An 18,495-nucleotide genomic window follows, 5' to 3' on the forward strand; every position below is an offset into this window, starting at 1 on the left:
GAGGCTCCAGGCGGAGCTCAGCCCCCAGCCCAGCAGGATTTGCTGTGGGTTCAGGGTGAGAGGAGGGAGACAGGGGCGTGGGGAGGGTGTCACTAAGAGGCAAACAGAAGCCCAGAGGGGTTTCCAAGAGCCTCAAGGCGATTAACTAGGGACCTCCCCACCCAGGGGCTGTGGGGAGAGGGGTAGGGGTGAGTGTGGGGCAGGGAAGTGCGGCTTTGGGGGAGACACGGTCACCCTTTGGGGGAGACAGTACTCACCCTGTCTCCCTTGGGCCCAGCGATGCCAGCTGCTCCCCTCTCACCGGGCATCCCTTGCAGACCTGGAGGGCCTTGAGCCCCAGGGGGGCCAGCCGGGCCAGATGCACCCTGTGGGGCAGGGGAGGGAGTCTGTGTTAGACGGCACCTGTGCAGGATCCCAGCACCCAAGCCTCCTTTCCTTCTCTTCCTCCTCTGCCAACCCCCTTTCTGTTTTGTCTTCCATCTGCCCTCCTCCTATATTCTTTTCTCCTGAGTACTTCCCATTCTTCCTTCTCCCCCAGCAGGGCCTCCCAGGCTGGCCCACACAACCCCAACAGCCTCACTTACTTTGGGACCGTCCGTACCGGGAGTGCCGGGGAGGCCACGGGGGCCCTGGAGGCCCTGGGCCCCGGGAGAGCCACGTTCACCTGGGAAACCTCTTTCGCCCTGTGGTAGAGACACCATGGAGCAATCACATAAGAGAGAGGGCAGAGGCCCAGGGAAAAGTGGGGATGGCGGGCCGAGCACTACAGGTGCACTAACAGAACAGCACAGGGAGAGGACAGGCCAGAGGGGACGACCAGAAATGGCCAACACTCACCCTGGGACCCACGAGGCCGGGGGCTCCAGCTTCACCGGGAACACCCTGGGGAACAAAGGAGGAGGTGAGAGAGAGCAAAAGATTTTCTGTCCCCCATCCAGGGCAGAGCAGCCCTCGCACCAGAGGCTGAGCTCGGACTGTCCTCTGTGGAGGCTTCACAGGGCCCCTGGAATCCTCCTGCCCTTGCTTCCTGGGCATCAGATGAGATCTTCCCATTTAAGTGGTTTGCAGGTTCAAAGAGCCCCGTACTCACCTGGTCACCTGGTTTTCCACCTTCACCTGGGGGACCAGGAGGGCCAGGAAGTCCCTAGAAGACAAAGTGGCATGCATTAGCAAAGGAATGAATTTACTGCCCCAGCCATCCAGGGAGCACCAGCACTGGACAGAAGCCAGGATGGTAGGAAATCCTCATCCCCCCCGTCCCCCTGAGGAGGGATGCCTGCTGCTGCCCACAGAGTCCTGGACACAGGAAGAACAGAAGAGAGGGCCCAGTCCAGCCACTTACCTGGAACCCAGATGGCCCAGGAGCACCCTGCTCGCCTCGTTCACCAGCAGGTCCCTATAGAGGGAAACAAAGGTGGCCTGAGCCAGGACTGCAGACTTGGACAGCCTTGGCCAGAGGGGACTGCAGGGGCAGTAGGAGGGCTGCCCGTGGAAGCTGGGCATGCGTGCGACCCTCATTCTTCTCCCACTGATGACCTGCACCCCTGAAATGGCAGTGGGATGCACACTGCCTCGGCTGAGGGCGGGTCTGGTGTCTCGGGGGAGTCCAGATCCTCATCACACCAGGTGGGCCTGAGTTCCCTGGCCCCGTGCCACCACCCCCATGCCCACTGGGCTGCCCAGAGGCGAGGCAGGGACTTACAGCGGGTCCGGGGGGTCCTGCAGCACCTGTCTCGCCATCTTTGCCGGGAAGACCCTAGAGAGAAGAGAAAGGGGTAATGGCATGACCCACGTCCTTCAGTTCTGCAGATCCCAGTGCTGAGCAGGTACGCTAGGTGGCCCAGAGACTCCAGACATCCATGATCCCCCAACCCAAATTCCATTTCTACCCTTTTCTTTCCCAGGGCCCCTCCATTTCCCAGCCTTTCTCAGTGTGGGTGTCTTCCTCCTATCCCTGGGCTTCTGACCAAGAGTAGCCAGAAGTCTCTTTGTGTGGACTCCCAAAGGGCCCAGAGCTGTAGGGGTGCTGCCACAGGAATCCCCCTGCTGATGAGGACTCTGGGAGCAGGCCAGGGGCTGCGGCTCCCTCTGTGCACGTCCAGCTGGCACCAGCACGGGGACAGGGAGGCAGGTTACTTACTCTCAGACCAGGAGCGCCGGGCAGTCCCTTCTCACCAGCCTTGCCAGGCTCACCCTGGAGGAGAAAGGGCAGGACCATGGAGGGAGGGTTGTGGTGGGAGAGGTGGGTAGAGTAGGCTGGGGAGCCTGGGGCTTTGGGCCATAGCCTGTGGGAGAGCAAAAGCTCAAGCCAAGGGTCTGCACCCCCTTTTCTGCTTGGAAGTGTGATAGCACTGCCCCGTGGATCTATGTCATGGCTGAGGGGCTCTGAAGCTCTCAGGAGCCCCGGGTTCCCCAGATCACATGCACTCCTGCAGGACACAGAGGCCCAGGCTGCCCAGGGCACCGGGGCTCCCACTCATAACTGTCCATGGGTAACTATTCAGGAGCCGCTCCTTTCTCCAGGGGGCGGGGAGGGAGGTCACACCGTGTGGAAAGAAACAGAAGGGCAGGTTGTGACTTACGTTGGCACCTTTGGGGCCAGGGAAACCCATGACACCAGGCTGCCCACGAGCGCCCTGAGGACCTGGAGGACCAGGGCGACCGTCTTCACCAGGGGCTCCCTGAAAGAGAGGACAGCATGGTCAGAACGTGGACACTCTGACCACCTCTGTCCCTCCAGCATCTACCAAGTGCCCACCACGTTGGCAGCATGGGGCTCGCGGCACTGACCACGGTTTTGGCCAGCAGCCCACACCACACATGCAGACGCTGCCAACAATAAGGCAGGCTTCAGTGAGGAGCAGCGCCCCTAGAAGTGCACACCAGGCTTTGTCTTCCTCCAAGGAAAGGCCCAAATGCACGAGAAGGTAGCCTTTTCAGAGCTCCACACCTGGCCTGATGCCTGCCATCAGTCCCTCTCCCCCATTCTCATAATTCACAAGCTGCCCCCACCCAAAATCCTGTCTCTCATACTACCTGCCTCCCCACAGATAGCCCCCCTCCAACTCCTCCCAACAGTCCCAGATGGGAGACTTACAGAAGGACCAACTTTGCCTTGAGGACCAGCATCGCCAGGGCGACCAGTGAGACCCTTTGTTCAGGAGAAAGAGAGAGAGGATGGGTGTCAGGGAAGATCCCAGGCCCTCCCAATCCCGGCCGCACAGGGTTGGAGGGAGCAGGTGGGTTAGGGCACGGGGACTTGGCTCAGAGCTGGAAGTCAAGAGCAAAAGCAGCTCGGCTACTCACCCGGGCTCCAGGAAGGCCGGGCTCTCCAGGACGGCCAGGGTCACCGTTGGCTCCTTTGGGACCAGCAAGGCCACTGGGCCCTCGCTCTCCAGGGGCTCCCTACACAAAGGGAGTCAGGGAGTCAGCAGGAGGCCCTCTCACCAGCACCGCAGGAACGCCAGCCCCTCGTCCCCCACTCACCTTTGGACCTGCCAGACCATCCTGACCTGGGAAACCACGGTTACCAGGAGCGCCCTAGAAGGAAGTGGGAGGACAGGCAGTGAGTTAGAATGGCCCCTGACCCAATCGCACAGAGCACCTCGCCTGGCTTCAGGAGAGCAATCCCACCAACCCACAAACCACCATTTCTACGGCGGGCGAGATTCCGAGAGATTAACTTCTCAGGCCTGTCCTGGGGAGCAGCTCAAACTGCTTCATGCCATCCTGGTGGGGGGGCGGGGGGCACAAATAAGCAGGTTCCCTGTCCCCACGGCAGTGAGCGGAGAAGAGGGGAATCTGATACTCAGGCCACAGGACTTGGCCGGAACACAGAGCCGCAAAGACAATTTCCTCATTCAGGACACAGCCCACGGAAAGTGGGGACTCCCAGCCCACTCACTCTCTCTCCAGGGGGACCGACGGGCCCGGCACCACCAGGCTCTCCACGGGCTCCTCGTTTGCCTTCTTCACCAGCAGGACCAGGGGCTCCTTGGGGGCCAGCAGGGCCCTGAGAACCACACAAAAGAGAAACAGGGTGAGACTTCATGGGGTGCCGGGTGGTCACTGGCCTGGCAGGTGGGGGGAGCGGCCTTGGCTATTGTTTCAAGGCTGGGGGGACGGGGAAGGGGGGCCGTAAAGGATCGGCTCAGGGAGAGCAGAAGTGGCTCAATGGGAGAGTGAGGGTGGAAAGTTGAAACTGTTCCAATTGGTCAAACCAAAGATGAGAGCTTAAGCTGCATCAGCTTCTCAACCTGTACCTCCCCGCCTCCCGATTCAACCTGAGGGGTCCCAGATCAGGGGATGGGGCTACAGAGGAGCAGGGCTGGGGGCTGGCTGTGGGCCCGAGACTGGTGGGCAGATACTCACAGGTTCTCCCTTGGGGCCTTGTTCACCCTTGAAGCCAGCAATACCAGGCTCGCCCTTGGGGAAAGAGAGAGGCAGGTTATTGCAAGGGGTTCCCTCCATGGACCCACCCCCCACCTCCCAAGGATGCCGGCGTGAGCGCAGGAAGGAGGGATGGCGGGGTTTGACTCCAGGGGTATTGGTGGGACTTGAGGTTCATGCTGGGCCTTACCGTCTGACCTTTCGGGCCCAGAGGACCAGTTGCACCTTGAGGACCAGGTGGCCCACGGGGCCCAGGGAAGCCAGGGGCACCGGCAATGCCAGGAGCACCCTGTTGGCGTGAGTAGAAGAGAGGGGCGTCAGGAGAGGGGCAAGGAGGCACTGACCCTACCTGCAGGAGACAAGTCCCAGGGCCACACTCACAGCAGATCCTTTGGCTCCAGGAATTCCATCTGTTCCGGGGTTACCCTGAAAAAGGAGGCAGTGTCATTACAAAGTAAGCAGCAGAGAGTAAGCCCCGGCCACCTCCCTGCCCTCCCAGGCTGCAGATCCAAGAACTGTCCAGTGCAGACAGGGTCCTGCTGGGTGTCTCAAGGGGAGGCCAGGGTGGAGGGAGACGTGTCCCTAGAGTTCAGGATGCAAGTGCTGGGCCAAAATGAAGGTTTGGTGGGTGGGGCTCTAATGGGGGCCCCAGTTCTCTCAGAGGTAAACAGAGTCAAGAGCCTCCGGGCCACAGACCCCAGGTACTTCAGGCCAGAGGAAAGCTGCACTTACGGAGGCACCAGCTGGCCCGGGGGACCCAGGAGTACCAGGTTCACCTCGAGGACCTTGAGCACCTTCGGGACCGCGAGCACCTGTGGGGCCAGCTTCACCCTGGGCAGAGACAGAGGGCAGGAATGAGGAGAAGGCAGGGGGCACAGACCTCTCGTGGGCCAGCCACAGGCACGTACCGGCAAGCCAAGTCCCATGCATTGCCCACTGTTCACGTGTGCAGGCGTGTTCCCACATGTTCCTACCTGTTCCCACAGGGCCTCCTTCCCCAAGAGAGCTCGCCAACCTGACGACCTTGCCCCCCGGCCTCCTGTGCTCTCCATGTCCCCTCCACACCATGACCCCCCGCGGCAGGTGCGTGAGTCCGTGCTGCCCAGCGGGCACCGTGCAGCCCAGTCAGCACCCCTCAGCAAGGTCCTGCTGGGGTCCCGTCCCCCCAGGCAGTGCTGTGGGCTCATGGATGGGCAACCGTGGTGGGCAGCCTTTCCTTCCACCACCCCCCACTACGCCCCCATGCTTGTCCGGAGGAAATGGAGGCCCTTGGACAGCTCGGCTCAGGGAACCCCTCCACTCAGATCAGGCTATGGCCGGGCCAGCTTGCAGCAAGCCAGGCAGCCTGGACAAGAGCCAGCTGGGCCAAGCACCCTGCTCCCCCAGTCCGAGGCAGCCCCCCAGAATGGCCTCTACTTCCACTTTCCCTTTCTTTCCTAAAAGGCACGAGTGGCCGGCCTCCAGGCTGTGGGGCCTGCAAGGGGCCTTGCCGAGGGCTGCTGACCTGGAGGCAGGGCACACCCGCCTCAGGTTTCTTCTCAGGACGCTCTTGCTTCACTTTTGTAATTATTATTTCTAAAGGTCAGGCCCCCTCACCTTCCGCTGTCCCTCTTCACAATGGGTCTCCTTCACCCAGCTCCAGGGCCTCAGACACTGTCTGGTTGCCATGGAAACCCGGGGAGGGGAAAGGCAACCTGATGCCAGTGACCTCGGGGAGGCTCCTTATTCATCTCCAGAGAGAATTCCCAGGGAATGCGCACACCGTGTGCACCAGGGTCCCCCTAGGGCCATAGGGGCCTTTCCCTGAACCCACCAGCCTCTCACCACCCCCATCAATCCTCGGAAGCACTCTGCTAGCCCTGCTGGGCTGGCCGAGCCCCCCAGCCTAAGCAGGAGCCCTCTCCTGCACCCCTGCCCCCCGGCCCATCCTCCAGCTCCCTCTGGGGTGTAGGGTTTGCTGAGCTTTGCTTTCTTCCCTTCGGGTCCTGGTCTTCTGTCCCTCCCAGATCTCCAGAGTCTCGCCATCGTTTCCTGCCTTCCGCAGTCTTGGGCTGGACCTGTCCGTCCAGCTCTGTATCCTGCCTGCTTACTATCCCCTCCAGCTGGGGGCTGGGAGATGCAAGGTCCCTCCTTGCCTCCAGGAGAGCAGCAGTGGGTGGGGTGGGAGACACCCCTGAGAAGGGAAGGGGGTACTGTCCAGGGAGCGGTCCGCAAGAACATGGGAAAGGGGGTAGGGCACGTACCTTGGCCCCGGGAGCACCAGGGAAGCCAGGACCACCAGCAGGACCCACGGGACCCTGAAGGAAGGAAGGAGGGGGAAGGTGAACGCCATTTCTGGGTAGTATTTCTCCAGCTCCCAAAGTGAGCCACCCCCACACCTCACGTTCCTTTGCTCTGCACCCCTTGTGGCTCAAAGTCCCTGGATGAAAATTATCCCCATGGCCTGTGTCCCGGAGCCTGCTTCCCAAGGCAAAGTATCTAACTATACACACAGGGAGACACAGATGATTCTCTGACCTCCCAATCTAGCCCTCCTCAAAACAATGCCAAAAGCGTGGCTAAGACAAATGAACCATGGCTTCAAAGCTTGTTATCCGCACACGAGGGTAATAGGGAGAAAGCGCTCCTGCTCTTCCATCTTACAAGGCCTACCCGGCCTGCTCCGACCTGGCTGAAAGGCACTTACCGGTGGGCCTGCGGGGCCTGGTTGGCCGTCGTTGCCTCGGGCACCCTGTGAGAGAAGGAAGCAGGCACAGTGAGAAGCCCCATAGGACCGAGCCTTCCTCATCTACAGCCTATCCCACCAGAAACTTCGGGCAGCGCTGGGGCCTGGGGCCCCCAGGGAGGAGGGGGAGGCTGGCTGGGCCCAAGTGTGGGAGCAGCTAGGAACCCTCTGTCGTGGCTGCAAGAACATGGGCTGTGGGGCAGCAGTGGACAAAGCCTGGATGATTTCCTCACTAGTCCATCATTTCTGAAACTTTCATTTAGAGCCCAAATATCCCCAACTTCAAGGCCAAGTCATCATTTAAAGACTCTGCAAATTGAGCCAAAGAAAAATGAAAGAGCCAAGTAGCAAACCTAACTCAATTCTTCCCGCCTGCTTGCAGCAGGAGACACTTTCAGTGGCTTGGTTAACCTCCTTAATTAAGGCTTGGTTAAGGCTTCCCCTTGGTTAACACCAGGATACCTCTGGGGTCCACCCCCTTGCCACCTCCACCAGACCACCGGTTCCTAAGGAAACACAGATGCCCGCAGGACATCTGGCTCTGGTGGGAAACAGCCCTGTGAGGGGTCAGGGCACTGGGCCCAGCCCGAGGACCACATTAGAGTTCATTCCTGAGAGTCCATGACACCGTTAAGACAAGGCTGCCAGTTCTTTCTCTCATGGACAAGTTTTTTGTGTCTTTTTGGTAAAGATTTATTTATTTATTTGAGAGAGACCCCACATGCTAGTGGGGAGGGGTCTTCAAGCAGACTCACCGCCCACCGATGAGCTTGACCTGGGGCTCAATCTCATGACCCATGAGATCATGACCTGAGCCAAAACCAAGAGTCAGACACAGCCGAACCACCCAGGCACCCATAGGACCAGTTTTGAGGGTTTCTTTTCCACAGGTTTAGGGTGAGCACTCCCCAGTTTCTCTCTCAAAGCCCCTCAGGACCTCAGGAACCTTTACCCAAACTCCAGGAACCATTAGGCCGGACAGAGCTATGTCTGGGCCGGACAGAGCTATGTCTGGGCCCTGGTCCTTGGAAGGGGACCAGAGCAGGCCAGAAGGCTACCTTTCCCAAGGCAAGGCCCACCTGCCTGCCCCTGCCCCTGCCAGCGTGCTAAAGAAAAAGGATGCTTTAGGGGGAGCTCCTGTTTTAGAAAAGACTCAAATCTTCTTCCTGGCTATGGTCCATTTCTCCTGACGGAGAATCTCCAAATTGGCATTAAATAGGAAAACAAGAGGAGCCTGGACAGAAAAAAATGTCAGAGGGCACATGAAGCCTCAGCATTGGCCAGAGCCCCTTCTGGGCCAGGCTGGCTGCTTTGGGAAACTCTGGAGCACCCTGCCCTCCAGGGGTTGGCCAGAGGAGAGGCCTGGGGCCCAGCATGAGCAAGGGGAAGCTGAGTGCTGCTCCAGGAGGCCTGCGCGGGGCCAGCCTCCATGGCTCTGCCTACAGCACGGCTGGGAGAGGGCACGTCTGGCCCAAGGGGAGCACGTGACTACAGCCGGCAGAGGCCAACCCAGCCCAGTCCCAGGCCCAGCCTTGACACCAGGCCTGCACTTGGAACTATGTGACGTTGTCAACTTTCTATGCCAAATCCTGTGCCCCGCCTGCCAGACAGACTACTGTGGGGCCGGGAGGCAGCAAGGCGGAGCAAGGAGGAGGAAGGACAGACATGCAGCTTATCTTTGCCCCTCGTGGGGTGCAACCACGGTGGTGGCAGGCCTGGCCAAAGAGCCACAGGCCAGGTCCCCATAATCTGCAGAAATCACAGTGTTTCTTGGCAGCCCCAGCACTCTCTGATCCGCTCACGCAAAGTGACTCCTGGATAAGGCACCTGGGCAGGCTGACAAATGGGGGTCCAGGCTGCCTATTATTTCCCTGATCTGCTTTTGAGGGACATTTCTGCCAAACACATGCATTACATGGAAAGCAGCCGAGGGAGTAAAGCTGGTTTACTTGGGCCAACCTGGCAAGGGCTTGTGAGGCAGGGCCTCGGAGCTTGAGTGGCTGGGGTATGAGCCCAACAGAAAGCTCGGTGTTTCTTGAACATGGCTTTCATCACATTCCTCGCCTGACCAAGCACCCAGAAGGGCTCTCTACTGCTGAGGGAGCAGAGCTAAACTCCCACAGCTCCTTTCTCCTCAGGCCACAAATCTCCTGCATATGCCCTTCCCCTCCCACATCAACAAGAAGCCGCCAGAGTCTGAGGCTGCCAAGCACCGCCTGAAGCGATTTAACCTTTCTGGGCCTCAGTTTCTTCTTCTCTCTTGGGGAGACAAGGGGCGCCTGGGTGGCTCAGTCAGTTAAGCGTCTGCCTTCGGCTCAGGTCATGGTCTCAGGGTCCTGGGATCCAGGCCCTGCCTGCAGTGGTGTTGGGAGTCCCTGCTCAGCCTGCCCCTCCCTCTCTCTCCTCGCCTCCCCCTCCCCAAGCCCCTGCTCGCTCTCTCAAATAAAGATATAAAATCTAAAAAATAAATAAATAAAATGGAGAGAATGGTAGAATCTACACAGGATTTGAGCGAAGATTAGCTGAGACGGAGCACATGAGGTATTGACCCCAGGAAGTGCCTGAGCCCCCGGGGCCACAGCGTCGCAGCCCCATGAGTTGACACGGGGATGGTCAACACTTTTCTAGAGCATCATCTCAACCACCGGAGAGAACAAAAAGTAGCTCAGCACCGTAGCCAGTTGAAGTCTGTCCATAACTTCAAACTGGACGGACAGGGAGCGTGTGGGGGTTCAGAAGGGGACGACCCGAAAAATCCTGACGGCTCCGGGGGAGTCCCGCCCCCACCAACCACCCCTTCCACGGCGCAGCCCTGTCCTTTGTCCTTCAGCTGTGCAGACCGGGGCCTGGGAACTCGTGCCAGGCACACTCGGAATCCATCCCGGCGGGATGGCCACACTCTCTACGTCTCATGGGGCTGTTGGGAGGGTCAAGGTCAGCCCTAGAGGAAGGTGTCCTATAAACTCCAAAGTGGGGACCACGTGGTGGCTTTGGCCTTGTCATTACTCACTGCAGCACCAGCAGGGCCGGTCCGTCCTCGCTCACCGGGCAAGCCTCGGGGACCCTGGAACACACCAGAACAGCATAAGCATGAGCTGACTCACGGACACTCCACCTGTGCTCAGCAGACACCACAGGGGGCAGCAGGGGCTGATGGCGGGGAGGGAGGTGCCGTGGCCCCTGATGATGCCTTCCCAGCTTGCCTAGGACCCCCGCATCTCATCTAAGGTATTTCTGCCCAGACAGAACCATCGACACTCCTGCTGGCACCACTGGGAGCCTTGACACTGACACATCTTACTTCAAGCCACAGATGAACTCCCCAAAATGTGGAGAAGAAAAGCAATTCTTTAAAACTGAAGCCCATCTTAGCATACGGCTATGGCAAGGAAATGTTGGTGAACCTTGAACAAATCATCTATTCAATAAATGTCCCTTTTCGATCTGATCACAGTGAGATCAGATCTACAAAGCTGAGTATCTCCTTTGCACAAAGGGAACAGTTTACACAGAAGAACCATCAGCTGGCTTTTAGAAGCTGGTGGGAGGGGGTCTGGAGGCTGTCCCGAGGGGCGATGGTCATACTCACCATTGGGCCTGGAGAGCCATTCTCTCCGGGTGAACCACTCTCTCCCTGGGAAAAAGATGCATAGGGTCAGTGAGGGGGTCCCCAGTGGCAGCCCCCAGAAAACTCCCGAGGAGGAATCCAAAAGCTCTGGTCAACTCAGTTAGCACCAAGACCCCCAAACCTCAGTTTTGAAATGGACAATTCCCCGAGCGCTCCCGACCTGCCCTTCTTCCAGCAGGATGCAGGCCTGGCTGTCCCCAGGCAAAGCTGTTCTATGCTAACCCACTGGCTCAATAACATCTCCCTGACCGGAGAGAAAGGAGGCTCATGGTCTCCCTCTGTCCCCATCCCATGTGCTCCTCCATCCTTACCTTCACACCTGGAGCCCCGGCTTCTCCCTTAGCACCATCTAGACCTGGGTAGCCCTAGAGGACAAGAGAAAACATCCCATCACATTTCTGGAAAACCCTTTAAAGAAGATTCATGCCCCCCGAATGCTTTTCTTTCCCCCGGGCAATACCTCCCTTCCAGCACCCTCATCCACAATACTTACTCTGTGACCCTTGACACCAGGAAGGCCTGGGGTTCCCGGGAAGCCACGAGCACCCTGCGGTCCAAAGAGGAGATGTTCAAGGCAGAGCAGAGGGCGGAGTCCAGGCTGCCCTGCTCTGCTCCAGAACCTTCAGAGCCAGCTCCCTCAGGCCAGCAGGGCAGCCAGAAGCCCAGCACTCGGGTGGGCCTTGCAGTAGGTCACAGAGCCCCCATACCACACCTCACCCCAGCTTAGGCAAAATGGGTTTAAACCCAAATGCCCGGCATCCCCCCACCCTGTGGGCCTGTGTGAAGATCCTACGCGTCCACACGGAGGGGTGATGTACGTAGGGGCTGTTGGAATCCCGTGTTAGAAGGGAGCTAGCTGAACTGGATGTGCTGGGTGGGAGGCCACTGCCTTAGCTGCAGAGAGGGAGACTCGGAACAAGGTTTGCAGCTGGGAAAGGGGGGCACTTTACCTGAGGGCCAGGGGGGCCTCTTTCACCAGATTTCCCAGGCTTTCCAGCTTCGCCCTAAAGGGAGAGAGATGTACTTCAGCTTCCCCACAAGACAAGTCAGCATGGTTGGCCCGCTCCGGATCGCGTCTCTCTTCCCCACCCGGCTTCTGTGCCTTTCGCCACCTGCTTACTTATCTCCCCCACTTCCCCCAGAGTCCAGGCTTCAAACGCCTTTCTGGGTCACGATGTGTTCTTTTGGAGAGCTGCTCACTGTGTGGGCAAACATCTGCATCTGGACCAGCCTGCAGCTTCCCCAGAGAACTTTCCTCTCTCTCCTCCTAAGCCCTGCAGACCCGGCTAGCGTTGCCTTACCCGGAGAGACTTTTACCATCTAATGGGATTCATAAGAATAGCTCGAGAGCCAACTCTTGTCTCTTCACTTCGTCTGTATCTTTTGCAGACATCCTGACGCGGGCTGTGCTTTTCCTAGCTCATTTACAATTAAGATAATGTTGGGCTGTTGAGCGTCTTCCTTTTGTTTTCCCTTCATGACATCTTTTCACTCTTTCTCCCATTTCTCAATTTCCCTTCCTGAAGCTAATGATATTTTAATTATTTCCCTTCCCAGTGGGTCCAAAGCAGTCCCCAGACACTCATAAGCTAAGCTGCAAGGGGGAATGTAGACAGTAGACAGGGTCTGAGGCTCTGATGGACTAATCCTGCTCCTAAGGACACCTCTACCTGGGCCAGGCTGAGGGCACTTCCACATCCCTGCCCCCATAGATACCCCTCTCTCCACACCCTTCCAAAGGAGGCAGCCACTCATGGGACTACTTGGGGGTACTCACATCATCACCAGGTTTTCCAGGGGGGCCAGGAGGACCACGGGGACCCATGGGACCCTACAAACGAAGTGAGATAGTTGGAGGGGGAATGATGCCTAATTAGTAGACCAAATTTGGGAACTGCAGCCTTTGGAATCTAAGTTCTCCCATAAGGAAGAAAGATGGAGGCAGGAGTTTGGGAAGCCTACTCAGTGCTGAGAGAAAGCAAGAGGGCAGAGCTGATCATACTGGAAGGCAGCAGGCAGCACAGGCCAGGGGTGACCCAGAAAGGGGACTATTGTGACAGAGTTCCTGGTGGTCCTTGCTACCTGGGCTTCTCTAGGAGAGATCCCTGTGGAGCTAAGAAGTGGCATTTTGGGGTCCTCCCCTGGGAAAACTCAGGGCAGTCTTGGGGTCTGCATGGTACATTGCTGGAGGCCCCCCCCGGGGGAGCGCAGGTACTCACAGAAACTCCGGGTTCCCCAGGTTCACCAGGGTTGCCTTGAAATCCTTGAGGTCCCTAAAAAAGTAACATGAGCACACCAAGTTAAGCCCACAAACTGACACATGAGAGCTTGAAAAAGTGTCTGCACTACCGCAGAGCAGAAAGACCCAGTACTTACAGGAGCACCGGCAGGGCCTGGAGGTCCCCGAGGTCCCATGGGGCCCTGCAGTGAGAAGAGGAAGGGGGTCACTGGAAGTGATGCGCCAGCGGCCACCAGTGTGCCCCCACCCCACAGCCAGCAGCCCAGACAAAGGACAAAAAGTTACTCTGTGGGCAGGGGGCCTACAGTGGCTGCTCCCTCTCATTTCCCACTCCCTGCGCAACAATCTACTTATTTATAGGCACCATTTGGATAGAGAAGCTGGCCTTGCTTTCTCCTGGCCTGCAGCCATGTTTACTAAAGTCTGAGTTTCATTTAGCTCGTGCCAAGTCGGAGCTGCAGGGCTGAGATTTCCTGCTGGAAGTCTGTGGGTGCTGGAGGACAGTGGCTGCTGTCTGCATTCTTCAGTTCTCATTCCAAGAGCAACAGCGACTGGCCTTCCAGCCTCAACCTCCTGCATCTCTCCATCCTCATTCTTCTTGGTCACTCCGGCGCGTCATTGGAACTGGCACCCATCACCATTAAAAACCATTAAAAACCAAATGCTTTGGGCTGACCCCATGGGAGGTTACATAAGTGAGGGAGAAGAGCTGCTCTAAGCAATTATCTGTAACGTAAGGTTGTCAGATTCTCTGGCTCTGCTAAGGGCCACCTCCTGCCATTTTGGCTGCAAAAACCCTTTGTCTTTTCTTACCATTGGCCCTTGCATCACTCCCATCTGGGCGCCACCAGCCTTCTCATCGAATCCTCCAGCCATCTGGGCAGCGAAGTTCTGCAAATAAACTCAATGACATTAGAAGACTGAGAGGCCGCAGGTTGTTCCTTCTCATCTAGGTAAGCTATAAACCAGGATGGGGGAAAAACCCCTCTATTTTATTTTATTTTATTTATTTATTTATCTTAAAGATTTTATTTATTTATTTGACAGACAGAGATCACAAGTAGGCAGAGAGGCAGGCAGAGAGAGAGGAGGAAGCAGGCTCCCCTCTGAGCAGAGAGCCCAATGCAGAGCTCAATCACAGGACCTTGGGATCATGACCTGAGCTGAAGGCAGAGGCTTTAACCCACTGAGCCACCCAGGCACCCCAAGCCAAAACTCTATTTTAGATAAACTAATTATTGCAGACTAACTGCATTGGACAGAATTGCCAATGATGCCTGAAAAATCATTCTGAAAATGCGTTAGGAGATTCTGGCATAATCTTTTCCCTGGGAGATACGGAGCTATTTGGAGGAGTCTCAGTTACCTGCATTTCTTTGTATGGAATTATTTTTTAAATTCTAATATAGTAAATATATTGTCTGACCTACATTGAGAAATACAATTAAAATATTCCTCTTAAAGTTTGGTGTTTTTTGTTTGTTTGTTTTTTTAATTCCCAGGCATTTAATGCCCAGTAAAAGACTAAAATCAACAGCCTTAAAATATTTCAGGCAAGGGAAGGCATAGGCATCTGCAAGCCACCAAAGTTTAAAAATTTAAAACCTAGCAAACATCAAAACAGCAAATGTGCCAAAAGTGGACAATAATATAATCTGTCGATGTTTAATTCCAAAAATGTCTTTCACCGCACACCTTCGCTCAGTGGGGCTCTTTCATGAGAGCGAATTGGTGGCTTGGAATGTACCCGGCAAGGACCAGGAGTAAATGTCTTCCAAGGACAGCGGCCACTCTTGTTCCAGGGAACCACCAGCGTCCAGTCATCCTCTCCCTCTGCCCCCACTCCCGCGCCCAGGAATCGACCACACAGGACAGATGCCTGGGAACCTGGTAACTGAAGACTTGCCCTGCAGGCACCCGGCGAGTGCAAAAAGTCCTCCCTTAGCGCCGCAGTGTCAGGCGTAATATGTGATTCCACTAAATTACAGGCCCAGGGAGAAGCCCAAGGACGGGCTATGTACACACTGCTCGCAGCCCTGGGCGCCAGCCAGCCAAGTGTGAGTAGCAATTTGGAAGTCCCATGTCCAGAGGGACAGCCTGTAGAGAGGGGATGTAAGGATACTTACTCCACCAAGGCCGGGGGGACCCGGGGGGCCAGGGGGACCTGGTGGGCCAGGATTTCCAGGGGTCCCAGGCTCTCCATCTCTGCCACGAGGTCCAGGGGCACCCTTGGCAAAAAGAGAAAAGGGCACCTACATGAAGCAGGCTTATGCAAGGACTGCCTGGCCATGGGCTGCCCCTGAGGAGGTGGTCATGCATGCACACAGGGGGAGGGGTGGGAGAGGTCAGAGGACTCGGGGAGTCCATGGTGGGGGGGGGTCGGGGAACATCTCTCAACTCACTTTTTCACCTTTGTCACCACGATCACCTCTGGGTCCTTGTTCACCTGCAGGTCCCTAAAGGGGAAGAAAATGATGAGATGACGGCAAGACAGGGGACCTGCAGATCAGTTACTTGAGGAAGGGATGGAGGAAGGGATTTCCCCCGTTCTTACCTGAGGCCCAGGAGGTCCTTTGGGTCCTACAATCTGTGTGTGAGAGAGAGAGAGACCCAAAGGATGGCATATTAGAGGGAGCCCAAGGAGGTGACCCAGTTAGAGTAGAAGATGTAACCGGGATGAGAGAAATCTGTACTTACATCCTTGATGTCTCCGGGTTCTCCTTTCTGTCCCTGAAACAGGACACAGTCTGAGGAGGGAGCCATGCAAGCCCACCAAGCCCCAAGTACAAAACCCTGGGCCAAGCATTGAGATGCCCCCTAAGACAGCTTTCTGCTGCTACCTACAAACACCACTGGCTGGGTGCACACAACACCACTTAGCAAAGCAAGAGGAGAAGGAGAAGAAAAAGCCCTTACCTTTGGTCCTGGTTGCCCTGCAGATGGAAAAAGAGAAGAATGAAAAATTGTGAGATGGAGAAGTACGAGTTCTTGTCACTCAAACACTCCTTAATGGATTAAACAAAGACAAGGACACAACCCCAGAAGGAGGCAGCTTCCTGTCCCTGCACTGGGATGTTAGGGTCATTGGGGTCCTGGGGTTGCTGAGGTCCCTTGAGGAAGGGAGCTGACCCAGACTTTGCTACTGAAAAAGCAGTCGGCATGCAAAAGAATGGAGCAGGGCATAGGGAGAGAAAATGAGGCACTCAAGGTCTAATTAGCACCAAGAAAGGAAGCACCAGAAGCTCGAAGAAGGTCCAAGTGTCTTCTCTCCCCACAGGGTAGGAAGCCCTTCCCGCAGCCTGAGCCCTCCCAGAAGTGGAGTTAGGTGGTCAGAAGGGTCTTACGTTCAAGCTGGGTCTCCTCGAAGCAAGCACATGAACACAGCAGGGCATGGGAGTTAGAGAGGGCATTGCAGCGAAGGCCTTCCCAAATCAGAGACCCCTTCCCCCTCTGTGGCAGCAAAGTAGTGAGGCAATCAACACTTCCCTCACGTGGGCCTCAGAAATGATCCGGAAATCTGGACCATAAAAGCAGGTCACCAGTGTTGGCGAAGTGTAAAAGAAGGGCAACTCCTTGCTTCCCTTTCTACTTTCTTCTCCGTTTGAGTAGGAGGGGGACAGCGAGGGCCACCCAAGGCGCCTAGGCATGTGCCCCCCCAACAGGGAGATGGGGCCTGTGTCCAAGTGCTGTAGAGGGGTCACGGACACGCATGCACCACCCCCAGCACCAGTTTGGGCTGGGAGTAAATAAACCCACCAGAGTGCAGGCCTGCAGGGCCCTGGCCCAGCCCCACCCTCCAGGAGCCAGCTCCGCCTTCTCTTATTAACCTGCTTCTTAATTGGCAGTTAACTCCAAGAGAGGTAAATGCAAAAGGAAACTGCCACCGAGGTCCCATATTTCAAAGAGGGAGCCTGCCCTCTGTCTCCCCACTAGCCGGCCAAGGTCTCTCCGCACTGAAGACCAGATATTTAGCGGTCTTCTACAGAGAAGATGAGCTATGGGTCATAGAGGAATTTATCTGCGGTCTGGCCCACAGAGCACGTGATCGCCATCGTGGCTGTAATGATTTGCAGAGATCATTCTAGTGTGGATACTTCTGTGGAATCCCACCCGCCCTTCCCTATGCTGGAAGTGTATTTTGGGGAGGTTTTGGGTGAGGAAGGACCTCTCTCAGTGTCTCAGGCTCATTCTATTTCAACCTGCAAGCAAGAAGTGGCCTTTCCTTTCAGCCTCGGCTGCTGGGGTCCCATGGATAACCAGTCCCTGCACCCCGCAGAGAGGACCAGCATCCATGGGAGGGCATTTGCTGCACCTGCAAGTAATTTATTTATGTGGAACAGGAAATAAATAAATTACGACCACCGGCAGTGGTGAGGTCAGTTGAGCAGATGGGGCAGCACTCTCCGAAGGGGGTCTCAGGGCTGAGGCAGTCTTTCATGTCTTCACAGATTATGTCGTCGCAGAGGACAGTCCCAGTGTCACACACACAGATCCGGCAGGGCTCGGGCTTCCACACATCCTTATCATTATACCTCTGCCCATCCTGCACACAGCTGCCAGCCTTCTCTGCACCAAGGGCCGGGCAGGGGAAGCAGAGAGAGCCAAGGGAAGGAGGGGGTGGGGAGCCAGAAGAGAAAAAGAGAAAGAGGTTGCAGTCAACTTGACATCACTCAAATGCTGAAGAATGCGGGCTCCTGAACATAGATCAGTTGAAAATGATTTTTCTTAAGCCATCCTGCAGTCGTCCACATATTCAAGGTCCCTTTATTGTGCACCTGGCATTATGCCCTCTGTTTGCCACTGAAACCCCCCCTCCCCTGGGGACCCAGCAGTGAAGGGAAGGGGGAGGCAGGGCTACTGTAGCATATTTGCTTCTGGCACCTAGCCTGGGGCAGAGGTGAAGGGGCAGGGGCAAGCTGGAGTGGGAGCAGGGGGTGAGACCCTGAATGGGAACTCAGGAACTGCAAAGACAGGGGAGAGGAGAAAACAGACACCCCACTCCCCCAGCACAGCGACAGAGGCCTTTTTTCTGCCTTCCTCTAGGAATTATGGGATTTGCTAACTACAACTGACAGCTAAAATGCAGAAGGCTTGTAGAAAATTCTACCTACAAAAATTAGAATCTAGGAACAGCCAGACTCCAAAAGTGGATATATGGGGCCGGGGTAGTGGTGGTGGAAGGCGGAGCTGTTAGAATTAGGATAATGTCCCATAATTTAAATCCTATTAGAATCCGGACCAGTTGGAGGGTGGGTAGGATAGGCCAATTCAGACAACACACTGGGGATCCCAGCAGGCTAACAGAATGCCTTGGGAGGCAGGAAGGGCCAAGAGACACTTCCCTCCCCCCTCCGCAGCTAACCTCCAGCCCTTCCCCTCCGTGTAAGAGACCCTAACCTCATCAGAAGCCAACACATCAATGTGGGGGGTGGGGAGGGCTCAGGGGGCTTTGAACGCCTGGCCTGGGCTAAGATTAGCCCAGTCCAGGCCTGGTCTCGTCCAAGAATGCAGACC

General features: G+C 56.5%; 1 protein-coding gene across 1 annotated transcript in view; it reads right to left on the minus strand.

Annotated features, from left to right (window-relative positions):
- COL2A1 (collagen type II alpha 1 chain) overlaps positions 1–18,495 on the minus strand; it is a 30,661-nt gene that overhangs the window by 8,899 nt on the left and 3,267 nt on the right. The window contains exons 2-34 of the mRNA XM_044227858.1: positions 17,341–17,547; positions 15,898–15,914; positions 15,679–15,711; positions 15,536–15,568; positions 15,384–15,437; positions 15,108–15,209; positions 13,795–13,872; positions 13,119–13,163; positions 12,962–13,015; positions 12,520–12,573; positions 11,693–11,746; positions 11,236–11,289; positions 11,054–11,107; positions 10,704–10,748; positions 10,125–10,178; positions 7,076–7,120; positions 6,633–6,686; positions 5,122–5,220; positions 4,771–4,815; positions 4,580–4,678; positions 4,372–4,425; positions 3,905–4,012; positions 3,487–3,540; positions 3,307–3,405; positions 3,098–3,151; positions 2,583–2,681; positions 2,141–2,194; positions 1,703–1,756; positions 1,343–1,396; positions 1,091–1,144; positions 838–882; positions 585–683; positions 258–365 (exon numbers count right to left, since the gene is read on the minus strand). Of these exons, the coding sequence (XP_044083793.1) occupies positions 258–365; positions 585–683; positions 838–882; positions 1,091–1,144; positions 1,343–1,396; positions 1,703–1,756; positions 2,141–2,194; positions 2,583–2,681; positions 3,098–3,151; positions 3,307–3,405; positions 3,487–3,540; positions 3,905–4,012; positions 4,372–4,425; positions 4,580–4,678; positions 4,771–4,815; positions 5,122–5,220; positions 6,633–6,686; positions 7,076–7,120; positions 10,125–10,178; positions 10,704–10,748; positions 11,054–11,107; positions 11,236–11,289; positions 11,693–11,746; positions 12,520–12,573; positions 12,962–13,015; positions 13,119–13,163; positions 13,795–13,872; positions 15,108–15,209; positions 15,384–15,437; positions 15,536–15,568; positions 15,679–15,711; positions 15,898–15,914; positions 17,341–17,547 (2,216 nt within the window). The remainder of the gene's footprint in view (positions 1–257; positions 366–584; positions 684–837; positions 883–1,090; positions 1,145–1,342; positions 1,397–1,702; positions 1,757–2,140; positions 2,195–2,582; positions 2,682–3,097; positions 3,152–3,306; positions 3,406–3,486; positions 3,541–3,904; positions 4,013–4,371; positions 4,426–4,579; positions 4,679–4,770; positions 4,816–5,121; positions 5,221–6,632; positions 6,687–7,075; positions 7,121–10,124; positions 10,179–10,703; positions 10,749–11,053; positions 11,108–11,235; positions 11,290–11,692; positions 11,747–12,519; positions 12,574–12,961; positions 13,016–13,118; positions 13,164–13,794; positions 13,873–15,107; positions 15,210–15,383; positions 15,438–15,535; positions 15,569–15,678; positions 15,712–15,897; positions 15,915–17,340; positions 17,548–18,495) is intronic.

This window comes from Neovison vison, chromosome 12 (genome assembly GCF_020171115.1).
Source record: "Neovison vison isolate M4711 chromosome 12, ASM_NN_V1, whole genome shotgun sequence".
Lineage (NCBI taxonomy): Eukaryota > Metazoa > Chordata > Mammalia > Carnivora > Mustelidae > Neogale > Neogale vison.